The 14,124-nt window shown below is 40.6% G+C and overlaps 1 protein-coding gene across 12 annotated transcripts in view; it reads right to left on the reverse strand.

Annotated features, from left to right (window-relative positions):
- The window catches only part of WNK1 (WNK lysine deficient protein kinase 1), a 128,848-nt gene that overhangs the window by 73,342 nt on the left and 41,382 nt on the right, over nucleotides 1-14,124 (reverse strand). For all 12 annotated transcript variants that reach the window (XR_007244852.1, XR_007244853.1, XM_048501104.1 and 9 more), the window contains exons 3-4: nucleotides 12,739-12,959; nucleotides 10,760-10,917 (exon numbers count right to left, since the gene is read on the reverse strand). Coding sequence is in view for 10 of the 12 variants with exons in the window: in XM_048501104.1 (XP_048357061.1) it covers nucleotides 10,760-10,917; nucleotides 12,739-12,959 (379 nt within the window). In the remaining 2 variants the exon portion in view is untranslated. The remainder of the gene's footprint in view (nucleotides 1-10,759; nucleotides 10,918-12,738; nucleotides 12,960-14,124) is intronic.

The following is a 14,124-nucleotide window of genomic DNA, read 5'->3' on the forward strand; positions in this document are numbered from 1 at the left end:
TTTTACCACTTTAGTGCTACACTACCTCTCATAGTTCATTCTGATTGAATGCTAAAACAAACTTGGCTATTCTAACTTTGAAGTATGTCTATGAATTACTAATCAATTCTGTTAGTGCCTGTACCTAACTGTAGATCTATTACTTGGATGACAGTTGAATGTGCAAACCTTGCAAATATCATATTTTATGAAAGAATAGTGTGTTTGATTTGTGATGAATGCTTACACCAAATGTTAACTTGCATGGACGAAAACTTGCATGGATAAGAAAACTATATGAAGAAATTAATCCATTGCCTGCTTCTTAAAGATAGTATGTTAGTTTTTACTCCCTACCAATTAGTAACAAAACTAAGTCAAAAGATCATCTAATTTTGCTTTTTGAAGAACTTTAATGAACACTATCACCAGAATATAAGACAGTCTGTATGACTAAAAAGTAGAGATTCGGTTTAGTTTCAACACAGGTGAAACATACTAAACACTTAAAGGAAAATTTGCAATTAATGCTAATTTTGAGCAATTTAGATGTATTTAAGCAACTTTCCAATGGTCTTTGTTTCTTTAAGGACATCTAGATAGCATACATGTGGCTGATCTTTCTACCACAATGCTTTTCCTATAATGTGCTTCATGCTTTTAAGAACAAGCTCAAATCTTTCACATGAGTACAAAAGGGCCAGGTCACATTTTAATCTCACAAATCAAAATACTCTTAAATTGGAACGCTCAGACTTTAGCTGATTTATCTTTTTTTTCAATTCTTAAATTAAGATTGTATCTGAAAATGCTACAGAATTAATTAGCAAGCAATACTGTTTAAAATGATGGTCTTGGTCACTAAAACCAAACAAACAAACAAAAACAGGTTCAAGGATAACAATCTGCTATCGATGTTTAGATTCACTCATTTAGTTATTGAAATAGAACTTTGTATTTAGGATGTAGTACAAGGGATAACAAACATTAATTCCTTCTCTGCAGAACTTAACTCATCAAGTATAATCTAAAGAACGTTGCATTCCAACCCATCCAAAGATGCTACACCAGGATCCCCCAATGTGGTATCTACGGGGACCATAGTTTCCACCAATACCTTTCCTGGTGCCCACCAAGTGCTTTTTAGAAAATAGATGGGGTTAGGGGATGCTTTTCACAACAAAGCTCCTGTAAATATTTAAAATTTTTGCCTGGGAAGCAGCTGCCACCATGGCACAAACAAACTTCACTGTGTGCCTATAGATAAGTTGAGGCAGCCATTTTGTGACTGGCTCCACCTCCTACCACAGTTATTTTGTGGCTACTCCCATAACACTCTGTCAGAGTTCCAGTCATGTCCACAGGCTGGAAAAGGTTGGGAACTCCTGCGCTACTTTCTTGAATGTTACTATTCTCCTTCTTAAATACTGGAATTCTCCTTCTTAAACACTGGAACTAGTGGAACTTAAATACTGGAAGCCTAGTGCTTTAAAGCAGAGGAGAAGAAGGAGACTCAAGGTGGCTTACAAGCTCCTTTCCCGTCCTCTCCCCACAACAGACACCTTGTGAGGTAGGTGGGGCTGAGAGAGTTCCAAAGAATTGTGACTAGCCCAAACTCACCCAGGAGGAATGTAGGAGTGCGGAAACACATCTGGTTCACCAGATAAGCCTCTGCCACTCAGGTGGAGGAGTGGGGAATCAAACTCAGTTCTCCAAATTAGAATCCACCTGCTCTTAACCACTACACCATGCTGGCTCCTCCAGGCAGCTGCCTCTAGCATGCTAAAACACTTAGGATCTTTTCTGTATTAGACAGAAGAAATCTCTGGTCTAGCAAGTGATGGAAGAGTTAGTGAATAAATACTAAAACTATAAGACATAGTGCTTAAAAAAGATTTTTGTTGTTCAGTGTATTATAGCAGGTCTTCCAAAACTCAGATATCCAAATCAACTGTATTTCCCATGTACAGACTATGAATAAACTCTTTTCTAGGTGTTCCAGGAGTCTCAGGTCATTCAGAAAAATAAAGATGAATTATACTAAGAAGTCCTGAAACAATAAAAGTACATTTGATGGCAAATTCGGTAAGATCACAATAAAGATCATGGAACAAAAGTGTCAGCCTCAGAATCTGGCCAACAGTTAAGGTCCAGGAAATTCAAGGACAAAGTGTCCTTTAACAGGTAAAAACCTAAATAATATGACTTCATTCAAGGTTGAAGATTTAATGCACTTCTGTGAGATTAGCAATTAGACTCTGATATTGTGCACACATTTGTATGGAAATGCAGGAGGTCAGCATACCTGAAAGTTCAGCCCCAGGTGCTCTGCATACCTATGGAGTGGCCTGGAAGCTGCACTACTCAGTATGTTCACCCAGGATAAAAAAAAATATTTATTTTTGGTGGTGCTATGAAATCTGATTTCTCCAAACCAAAAGCAACAATGTTTTCTGTTTTTTCAGATCTTTGCAGTTTCCCTTGCCTTTAAATGAAGCTTTGCACATGAAGGTAAAAAGCATGATTTTAGAATGGCACCAAAAACTAGCCAGAATAATGGGCAACTAAATTGCTAATAACTATGGTCCTGCTTTAAAAATCTTGGAGCATTTAGAACAATAAGTTTTTTATGTATTTACTTGGTTACATTTAAAGCCCGCTTTTCTTTCCAAGGGGGACCCAAAATGGCATAAAGCTTTCTCCCCTCCTCCATTTTATCTTCACAACAACCCTGAGAGGGAGGTTAAGCTGAGAGTGTGTGACTGACCCAAAGTCACACAGCATGCCTCCATGGCAGTGTGGGGATTTCAGTCTTGAAATCCCAATCCCAGTTGAATACTCTAACCATTAGACCCTGGTTGATTTCGCTCAAATAATATCTACTGGCAATTTTGTCCTGGCAGGGTTGGAGCTACATTTTTTTTAAGGAAGGCAACAGTGCAAAATGACAACACCCCCCCCCCCCATATATTACATTCATTATTTTCTTTATATGGACATATCTACTCAACGTATGTAATATACATAGATGATCAATTCTTTTAAATGACAGAATAAATCATGTTGATAGCTATGAATTGTTAATTAACCATTATACTTCTAAATTATCTTATCTATTATCCATGAATAATTATCAAAAGTATAAGCTGATGGGGATCATAGAGCAGAAAATTCAGAGCCTGGCAGATCAGATTGCTATCCTTTGTGACCTCACCACTATGAGCAGAAAACTGAACAACTAATGACTATTGATAAGAATGATTTGCCCCCTAGTCCCATGGTGGCAGTTGTGTTTGTGTTGAGGTGCTGCGTGGCAGTGTGACGCCCGCATGCCAACACAGCTGTGGTGCCCGTGCTCCTCGGGTGCAGGAGCTGGCGCCAAAGAGTTTTCTGTGCCCTTTTTGCTTGAGACACCCCCACACCCCACACCGTTTGCTGGCACAGACTTATGCTAGCAAAAAGGTAGACACAGCCCATTTTGCTGCATAGGGGGATTTCACACTGGTTAGGGAGTGTTGCTTTTGCTGGCCATAGTGCAGCTAGTCTTGAAGGAGGCAGTGTGGCAGTGCCATCCCCAGGCATGCTGCAGCTAACATCCCCCCCCCCCGACTGCACTGTAACTGTATACCCTTAGGGCAGTGGTGGCGAACCTTTGGCACTCCAGATGTTAAGGACTACAATTCCCATCATCCCCTGCCAGCAAGGCCAATTGGCCATGCTGGCAGGGGCTGATGGGAATTGTAGTCCATGAACATCTGGAGTGCCATAGGTTCGCCACCACTGGCTGAACTAGTGACCTTTGTTACTGGCTACCACTTGCTAAACTAGTGACCTTTGTTCGAGAACGACTGAATGGACATCATCATCATCATCCTTATTTTATAAAAACAATTTGAGATTTTTCAGAAAACCTGGGAGTTTGTCTCAGGGTGGCATAAATGGTAGACACAGCTGACACCATGATGTATCCTGCTATCTATAATAAATAAGGTTTAAGTAAGGAATCTCAGCACATTTGGGTATTGAATTGAACTTTACCCTCTCTATAACAGCATATGACCATTCACATTATTAGTCATATTTCTAATGGATAAAATCAGTCCCATTTAAACAATGATATCCGTGAAAAAATGTGCAGTATACACAGAAATGATCGTTTTACAATGTTCTAAAAAGCCTTCCATACAAATCTTCTGTTTACTGTTTGTGACTTAGTCAGAAAGGAAACATGAATGACAGGCTATTCATGCGTTGTTCCCTTATTCAAGGCATGTGCAACAGTAATATGTTTGCAGCATTCCACTGAGGAAAGACTGTGAAAATGTCAGCTAATATTGCAGAGCACATTTTGGACTCCTGAACACTCATCATTTACATGGTATTTTGATCTCATTAACTGCTTCATTTTTCCTTTGGACTGGAGATTTACCACTAAAATCTCTTCTGGAGAACGTATGTGCACAAAGAGTGTCGGTATGCTTCAGGAACTCCACCAGACGTATCAATTGCTTCAGTGTCAACAGATCTTTTGCTGATTGCTTCTATTGTTGATGATGAACATTGCTGCTGTTTCTATTACATAGGAACTGATTAGCAGGTTTGTACACTTTATTCTCTTTGCACCTCATTAAATTGCAATGTTCATGCTTTATGTGGTGTTAGTATCGTGGCATGCCGTGATTTTCCTCTTTCTAGTTTGGATGCGCACATGTGCCTTTACACAAGGAATATTCAGAAATGTGATCCTTCTCCTGCAGCTTCAAGTTCTGAACTGCAGTCTACCATATCATGCACATTTTAGGCACCAACAACTCATTGTAGGTAAACTTCTGTAATAAATACAAGGAAAAGAAGAAAAAGAAAAGGGGAAAAAGAACAGGAGGACAGAACGTTTCCACATGGTAAAAATTCTCTGTTTTCATCTTCACTGGAAATGCAGAAGTATGCATGCTGGAAATGAAAGCTTCCATGCAGGGAGTTTTCAGCGGTTGAGCAGGGTGGGTATCTAGTAGTTTTCCCTTGCCATTCCTTTTTAGTTAATCTGGACAAAAATTGCCTACCTCTCTCCCCTTATATCCCTGCAATGAAAAGTGCTAGAGACATCATTAAAAATGAAATCTGGAAAATCAGAGGAACTAAAATTTGAAATTGAAATAGATTTGGCAACAGATTGTTGTAATTATACTGCAGTAGCAACAACAGATATAAAAGCCTTGAAGTGACAGCAAAGGAAAAATGGTGGGAAAATGGCAGCTGGGACAGGGCTCACATTGTAAAAATGGTGCTTATATAGCTAGGACCCTTGCAGGTCAGAAAAAGTACACCTTTCCTTCCAAATGATATGTTTCTTTCCAAAAAGACTGGAGTGACGCAGGTTTGAAGAAGAGTGTATCCAGGATTCTGAAAACCTGGAAAAAGGGCAAATACAGCCAAATGGCTAGGTGGAAACTCCTAACGAAGCAAGCTTATTTGCAAAACAAAGTGGGAAAAAACTCTCCACAAAGATGCAGCCCTGTGGGAATGAGTCTCATTGTGATGTAGTCATTATAACATGCAACTAGGGCTGGAAACACTGGCATACAGATCCCTACTCAGCTCTGCACCGAGGCCCATTCTGCACAAGCCCAGAAACACGGGTATAGGACACTATATAACCCATTTGGCGATGGGGACTTCGCACAGGTCTTGCCCCCAAAACAAGTCTGCCCCGTTTTATTTCCCCCAACCCAGGCTTTTTGAAAACTGCTAAACAAGCAATCCTTTTGAAAAATCCCGGGTTGGAGCCACTCTGGAGCAGATGGCCAGGCAGGAGGCGCTTTATTTCCCTCCCTTCCACCCCGTCCTCCACGGTGAGGGAGAAGCCACCCAGCATTGCACGGCCATTGCAAGGAGGCCCTTTTTCTTTTTAAAAAAGGTTGCCGCTTGCAGCTGCGTAGCTATGCAGGTGCAGCCGGTCATATCATGGGACATCGGTATGGCTGTGGAGGTTCATTTCTGCATGCCTGCGTAGCTACGCATATGTTGCAGGACAATAAAAAAAAGAAGTCTCTGTGCAAATGCATGACAGCAACCCAGATTGTTTTTGTTGCCTCCAATTGCTGCCTGCACAGGACGCATGTGAACGGGGAAACAGGAAAATGGGTTCCTTTATCACGACTGCAACTCGTTATACATTTGCTGTGTGGAAGGGGCCTGAGTGATCTTCAGCCAGTTCCTCTCAAGATGGTTGTGAGGATAAAAGGTTTGTGTGTGGGAGGGGGAACTGTATACAATGCCATGAGCTCCAACAAGGGTGAGATAAAAATGTGATAGAGGCACAGCCGCTGGTTAAACCTTTACATTCCTGCTACTTTTTCATTGCACTCTCATCCACACCTTTTCCCACCAATGAGCTTTCAATTTAATGCAGTTTCCAAAAAGCAAACTTCATTCATGGAACAGAATTCTGTTTTACCAACCCTTGCCAGTTCTCATTGCTGAAAACAGTTCTGCTGTGAGTCAGAACATCTGGCTCCAGCTCAGTCCCTTTGTCGGGCTGTTCTATGTTAGGGAAGAAGAACGGTATGCGACTATCACAGGAGAGATTGGGGGCTTCCAGGGTTAGAAAAACCTGCCCTGCTGAGATGTTCCATTAGAATAAATGTTTGTGATCTTAAACTGGGAGAAAGAAGGAAGATAAAGCTCTTCTGCTGAAGGAAACATCTTCCACAGAAACACACATTTCCTCTACTTGCCCCTGCAGAAACCACCTTGCAGAAACCAGTAGAAGAAACCACCTTTTACGCGAAGCAGGAAAACCAAAGTCTGCCTCGCTCACAGCTCCTCAGAAAGAAGGATGAAGGGGGGGATTCCTGTCCAAGGATTCCTTGATGATTACCACCATGCAAGCCCCACCCCATGGCCAATAGGAAGCTTCATCAGCTCTGACTGATAGGCCCCACCATAAATCCCTGCTGGGAATGGTACTGCTAGTAATGGTAATGCTGCGCTAGTATGATGGTGTTAATCACAGAGTCACAGCAAGATGGTGCCGTGTTCTAGCAGCATTCTCTCCTGACGTTTCGCCTGCATCTGTGGCTGGCATCTTCAGAGGATCTGATGTAGGAAAGGAAAGCAAGTGGAGTATATATACTGTGAGGTCAATAGATGAGGCCATCTGAATAGAAGTAGCTTGGCATGTGAGTAACAATGAAGTCTGTAGCATGTGAGTCACAATGAAGATAGCAAGGTCAATCTTCATTGTGACTCACATGCTACAGACTTCATTGTTACTCACATGCCAAGCTACTTCTATTCAGATGGCCTCAACTACTGACCTCACAGTATATATACTCCACTTGCTTTCCTTTCCTACATCAGATCCTCTGAAGATGCCAGCCACAGATGCAGGCGAAACGTTAGGAGTGAATGCTGCTAGAACACGACCATGCAGCCCGGAAACCACACAGCACTCCAGTGATTCTGGCTGTGAAAGCCTTCGACAAGGCCTATTCCTGTTTGTCTCAATATGCAAATCATGAGTCACTTTTTGTTGTTGTTACTGCTCTACAGTTACTTATCCACTGACTTCAGTTGGAATTAAGGTTAACCTGTATTTCCTCCCTAATTAAGGAGGGCAGTAAGAGACAGAAATAGCTTATCAGCGTAAGTCAGTGCAAGGGGTGACAAAGAACAGCTTTAAAGGGAAAAGCTCAGTATTTTAGTTCATTAGTTAAAAGGGAACATACAGACACTAACAAGAAGCTATGGGTTTTTAATCTGATTTCTAATTTTAATACCATATGGTTATTATCTATGTGATGCCCAACAACGTACATGATGCCTTACAGAGTTGCAACAAAACAAATGCCACAACCAGCTTACAATCTACAATTCAATACACAAGAGACAAGAAAAGGGAGGAAGGAAAGGAGGCAGAGAGAGGAATGAAAGGAAGGGGGAAGAAAAAGTGGACCGGAAAACTATTCAATTTGATTATACATTTTTCTTTCAGTAGGGACATTCCAAAGACTCCAATGAAAATGTGGGTTTTAAGGAACAGTTTAATAGAACACAGAAAGTGGTACCTTACAAGGAAACAGTTTCAAGAAAATATAGAGGAAAAAGGGAGAAAGGGTGCCATTATATAAGGGAGCTGCGAACCTAAAAGTGATGGAGGACAGGTAGATACAAAAAGGGGAAGTGTGGGGAGGAGCAGCAAGTCCATCAAGAGCTTTCAAGGAGGGAGGTGAATTATTTTGGTGGCAAAGGTCTGAGATACAACAATAAAAGGCCAGAAAAGAGCAGGTTCCAGTTGTCCAGGCAGGAGGTGCATGTAATGAAATTTCCATCATAGCAGCAAAGAGGAAGGTTTGGTTTTTGGTTTTTCTTTAACAACTGTGTATAAGGAAAATCAACAGACCAACTACGGGAGTAAAAGGAAGAGCAGAATCAAGGCAAGCCAAGGCTGCATAAATGGTATGGACAGAGACACTGATATTGAAGACAAATGGGAATTTCGGTTTTGAGCATGCTGAACTTCTTTATTCATTCAGTGTTTCCACAGAGGGAAATTTTCTCTTTCCTTAAGTTTGTGCTCTGTCATCTACTATTTCTGTTTGACCTTGTCCAATATTAGGGCATAAAGAACCACTTATGTTCTGGTACCATTTAACTCTACTCACTACATCCAGTTGCTTATCTCTAGTTGTCTGATATTTCTATGTGATTGTTTCATGAGTTCAGACAAATAATATTGGACAAGGTCAAACCAAAACAGCAGATGACAGAGCACAAACTTAAGGAAAGAGAAAATTTCCCTCTGTGGAAACACTGAATGAATAAAGAAGTTGAATTAAGACAGAGTTATGGAAACTAGGAATGGGGGCAGTCAAGTAGAAGAGGTTGATCAGTTGTAGTTAAGTTGGGATGACAACAGTAAAGATTTTGGATCCACCAACAAGGAGACAGTCGGGGTTCTTGGCAAGGACAGTTTCAGTAGACTATAGAAGATGGAAGTTGGACTGAAGAGTTAAGAGAAGTTGGAGTAGAAAAGCTAAGGTATGGAAGTGAGCAGTAAGCAAAATGTTCTGGGAATCTGGGGACAAAGTGAAAAGAGGCAGCAATTAAGAAGAGAGAACCAGTCCAAGGGGGAATGGAGGAGATGGTGATGTATCTGATTGGAGGATGGAAGCAGCAGTAGAGGGACAACAGGTTGATTAGGTGGTGGAGAGGAAAGATAACTGGAAGGTGACGATTAGGAGCCAAGAAAGAATACTAATGACCCACATGAAGGACTTGAAAGGGTAGTGCTCATCAGAGGCAGAGCAGAGAAAGAGAAGCAGTAGCTAGATGACAAATGAACGAGTGTGGTAAAATCAGAGTAGACAGTTTCAATATTTTTACTGAGGAAGATGAAGCTTTCAAGGACAATGAAGCAGACTTTAAAAGGGCATTTAAAAAGAAAAGCAGCACTAAGTATTCATAGATTTGGTACAAACCTAAAACTTTGGATTCTATCTTTAAGATGAGTCACACTAAGTATGACTATCAGATGACCATTTCTTTTGCACATCACAACCTGCACTCAGAAGTTTATTGTTATTAATGCACATGGAAACTAGTATATAACACAAAGGGGCTGCTTGGCAATGTTGATCCACTGGATAATGAGCACTGCAGCAAGCATGGAAAGAGGAGCTGTTCTCTTCTCATCACACATTAATATCAGATGAGATTTTTACAAAAAAAAAAAGCTAGATTAAAGGAACAGGTGAAGAGGCTGAATCTCAGTGTTCATATAAGGTCAAAACATTCCTAAACACCTGATAGCTGAAAAAAAGTTTTTCCCCCCTGAATACTGGAGCTTCACATCATGTTAACTCTAAGAAAGCTTCCATCTCAATGTGTAGGAGTTACTGTTCTATACAAGTCTCTTGACTGGAAGAAAGCCAGCCCAGTGCAACAGCTCAGGCAGAGATGCAACAGTCAGTCTGTTTCTGGGGGGGAGTCCATTTTGTTGCATATAAACAGGGAAAGGGCGAATGTTCCAATCGCACCCAATGGACAAAGGGAGAGAACTACTTTCCCCAGCAGAAGTCCACTAGAAATAGTAGGCACTGTTTCCTTGGCCTCAAGAGTGTTAGGTTATTGCATAGTGGCAGTTACCCCACATTAACACACATAGACTGAATAATAATTTGCAAATTAATGGTCAAACTGGGGGTTGGACAACCAGCACCAACAAATATGTTATCAACAAATTTGTACATCTACTAGTCTTCCATGCTTTACTGACCTACTTACCAGCTAGTTTTGGTATGCAACCTTCCTCAAATTGTTCATTCAAAATGGTTGCTTCAAACAAACAATTGAAAGTCCAGGGAAGTAGTACATATTTAGAATGCCTTCATTCAGTCATGAACTTCTTCAGATCAAAGGGTAGCATACTGTTAATGCTTGTAGTCCAGACAACAGGGTTTTAGTTTTGTATAATACAGTGTTATTTTAACATTACCTGAATGTAAACCAGGTGTCAAGACATAGTCGGATTAATTATCTGATTTCTAAAAGGAGTGACAACTTGTAGCAATTTTTTTTCTTTCTTTTGAGCAGTAGTCAGGGTTTAGTCCCTCTTAGGTGAAGCTAGGAAAAGAAAGATTTCTCATTCTCTCCCCCTCACCCCCAGTGTATGCACTTTCCTTTTATTTCCCCCTCGCTTTGTGTGAAGCTATCCAGCTTGCTGTCCTTCGTTAGTTGTGGCAGGAGCTCTAAAAGCAGCAGAGAGTTATAGAAGACTTACACTGGTCACTCGACGGTAGATCTGCGCAGCATTTTGGCACTCAGAATAAGGATATTCAGACGTAGCCATCTCAAGCATACACATTCCAAAAGCATATACATCAACGGATTCATCGTATTTCTCCTCATACATCTCGGGTGCCATGAACTCTGGGGTACCTTAAATTAAAAGAACGATTCAGACTCTAAATGTCTCAAAGCGAGCAGAGGCTGCTGGCGTTACTCACCGCAGAAGGAAGCGGACGGGCAGACCTGTGAGAAAAGAAGAAGTGGAGGCAAAAAGAAGAGGGAGGATGCCCTCAGTCACTCTGTTTTATCAATGTACCCCATAGATCTTCCATTGCAAGGCCTTTGTAAGAAGTGAGGAACTGACAGTTAGGGGGTTTCACATCTTCAATGTTTAGATTAGACACTATAATGGAATAGGAATTGAAGCCCAAATAGAAGGCTTTAGTTATCACACAAGGACAAGTCGAATGTCAGGATGGAAATAAATGGAGAAACATAAAGTGAAAGACTAGCTAGGCTGCAAACCAAATACTTGTTAGCCTCACTTACCTTTCCTCCCTGTGAGAAAGGAGGGGCGGTGCTCGTTTCTGCATACTCTGTCTGCCCTCTGCTGCAAAGAATTAGTACTGGTAATAGTCCTCAGCTAGTCTCTGACCTGTAACGCTCCATTTATTCTGAACAGTGTCACTTTAAACAAGGCTTTGCAATGAAAAACCTGTGTCTATGAATAAAGTCGTCTTAAATTTGTTTTTAAATGTACTGCAAAGGCCACTCACCAGAGCCCTTTTCACATACTTACCATTTCACCTGCAGTACATTTTATAGGCCTACTGCAGATACAGGCAATAGTGAGGGACATCCTACAGGCAAAAAATACTCAGAAATATAGAGAGATTGAGTTACAGGCACAGAGCGCGAGATTAAACAAATCCTGAATTAAATACAAATTTGCTGGTGATGTGTTTATCCCTGAAATATCAAATCAGTACACCTTTCCATAATAGGGGAAGGTGCACTATATGATCAGGGATACTTAGAACCAGAAACTACACATTTTATAGGAAGGGTTATTTCCTGCAGGCAAACCAGATTTTAGGCAAATTTACAAATCAGTTTTTAAATCCCTGTTTGCCCTCCCACAGTTTAATGTTTAATACTATCATAACCCTATTTTGAAAATGATTTTACTAATGCAATTGTTCAAAATGTTACAGAGTGGCAGTTTTCCAATTAAAAGTCCATCATAACACATGGAAAGGAGACTGTTCGGGAAGTCTGTCTTTTCCCACTGAAAACTCTTCATTTCCACCAGCTTTTAATGATCTTAGCCTGGCTGGAAAGCAGGAAATGTTTCATCTGGCAAAAGCCAAGATATTTGCAAAATGAATCTGGACACTTGGAAAGCTGGGTATTAGAACCTCTCATACAAAAATTCAGACGTAACCGCTGATTGCATTCTTTAAAAAAAGAAAAGAAACGGTAGGTGCAGACTAAAAAGGGCCCCATTCTCCCTTGTTAGCTTGCATCCTTCACAAACAGGATAGCAGAACAGTGGTGTTAAAACCAGTTCTCAACAGTCTCTGACTAGATCACAAGGTGCTACAGTAATATAATAGGAAATGTTTAAATGTAACAGCCCAGAAATTTTAGGTAAGAAATTATGTGTTACATTTCTTTTTCAAAAGCAACGAGTCAGACTGATGTGCTTCCCCTTAACCCCACCTGCCAAGTACTGTGCAAAAAATATAATTAGTGTGGTTTTATCAAAATTGTTCTGCTAAACTGTAGATGTCTATATTCCTATGATTCTTTCAGATAATACTGGAGCTTCCCCCCCTTCCCGCCCCATTTTTGAAACAAGGCCAATGTCTCCAAAGTTTTCAGGGATGATTTTGTACTTTATGTGAGTGTAAAGTTCTACTGACATCCACATTGTCAACTAAGAGCTGCCAGAACAAAGCATAACCTTACCTATCACACTCTTTGCAAACGAAGCTCGCTTTAAAGTTGCCAGACCCAAGTCTCCTATCTTGACAGATCCTGTAGGGCCAGTGATGAAGATGTTGTCACACTTCAGATCACGGTGGATAATGGGGGGTGTGCGTGTGTGCAGGAACTGTAAGCCTTTCAGTATTTGCCGGCACCAGCTCCGCAGCACTTTGATTTTCATCACTTTAAACCTTTTTAAGTATCTATAAAAAAAAACCAACCAGAATAAAAATGTGCTTCAAATCTGTTCTTATTTCATGTTTTTTTTAAAAATTACACGAGTGTATCATAACAATCTGAGAAGGAGGCAGTAAGATTCAACAAGCTAAAACCTGCAGCTAAAGGTCACTGGACAAAGCAGAGTAATAGCACTGGAAGCCTATTCTGTAACATAGTAGATGAAGCTGTGATTAGTAAAGTCAGGTTTCCATGGCGGGTGGGGGAATAGCAGAAATAACCAGGAGTAGTTAAATCAGACATTAAGCTAACACGTCAGAATGTTCAGGTGAGATACAACTTTTCAACAGTCATTTTAAAAGTATATGGTTTTCATTTCCATGAGCCAACAAAAAATCTTTTTTTTACAGTCTCTGGGTTTTCTGTACACTCTAGAGATACACTGTGTCATCGTGAGATAAAATAGCAGATCATTTTAAACCCATTAATTGCTCTGACCTTCTGAAGCATTCACATTTACATTAACCAATTTGCTTCAACTTATGAATTATGTTGCTCGTGCTCCCTCTGTTTACAAAAGACTTTAGAAGGGAAGCTAGATTAAGAATAATGTTTTGGAAAAGACAGCAGCCCTGCCAAGGCAACAGTTTGAGACCAAGCCTTTAAAAGAGAGGAGAACTGGCAGCAGACAAGCACCTTCTAAGAGCCAAGAATTCAAGTGAAGATGCCAAAGCTGAAGCCAGACTACCTCTAAGCATGTGTCTCTCACAGGCTGGGCATAAAAAAATATTAATGACATGTCCCTTGCAAATGAGCCAAGAAAGCAAACAGTGGCATAAGAGCCAGGAACTGTGCACTCTACAACCTCACTCCTCTATAACTTTTACGATTATTTTCTAAATTCTCCACCTCCCAACCTGTATTCTACACTGAACTCCAATTTCCCTTTGATACTATCTCTTGAATGCTTTATATAGGGCTTTATATAGGGCAGTTTTCACAGGAAGATTAGCACTAGTAACGCAATTTCAAAGTCCTTCCTTTGAACTACAGAAATCGTAGTAATGGGGATTAGCACATCATTCTTTAACTAGCAGCTGTCCAAATTATTTCATCAAGAGATGCCCCAGTAATGAAGCAGATAGGCAACGGTTAGAACATGCATGGAATTGCTAAGTAGTAATCATGACA

The sequence above is a fragment of the Sphaerodactylus townsendi genome, linkage group LG06 (genome assembly GCF_021028975.2).
Source record: "Sphaerodactylus townsendi isolate TG3544 linkage group LG06, MPM_Stown_v2.3, whole genome shotgun sequence".
Classification (NCBI taxonomy): Eukaryota; Metazoa; Chordata; class Lepidosauria; order Squamata; family Sphaerodactylidae; genus Sphaerodactylus; species Sphaerodactylus townsendi.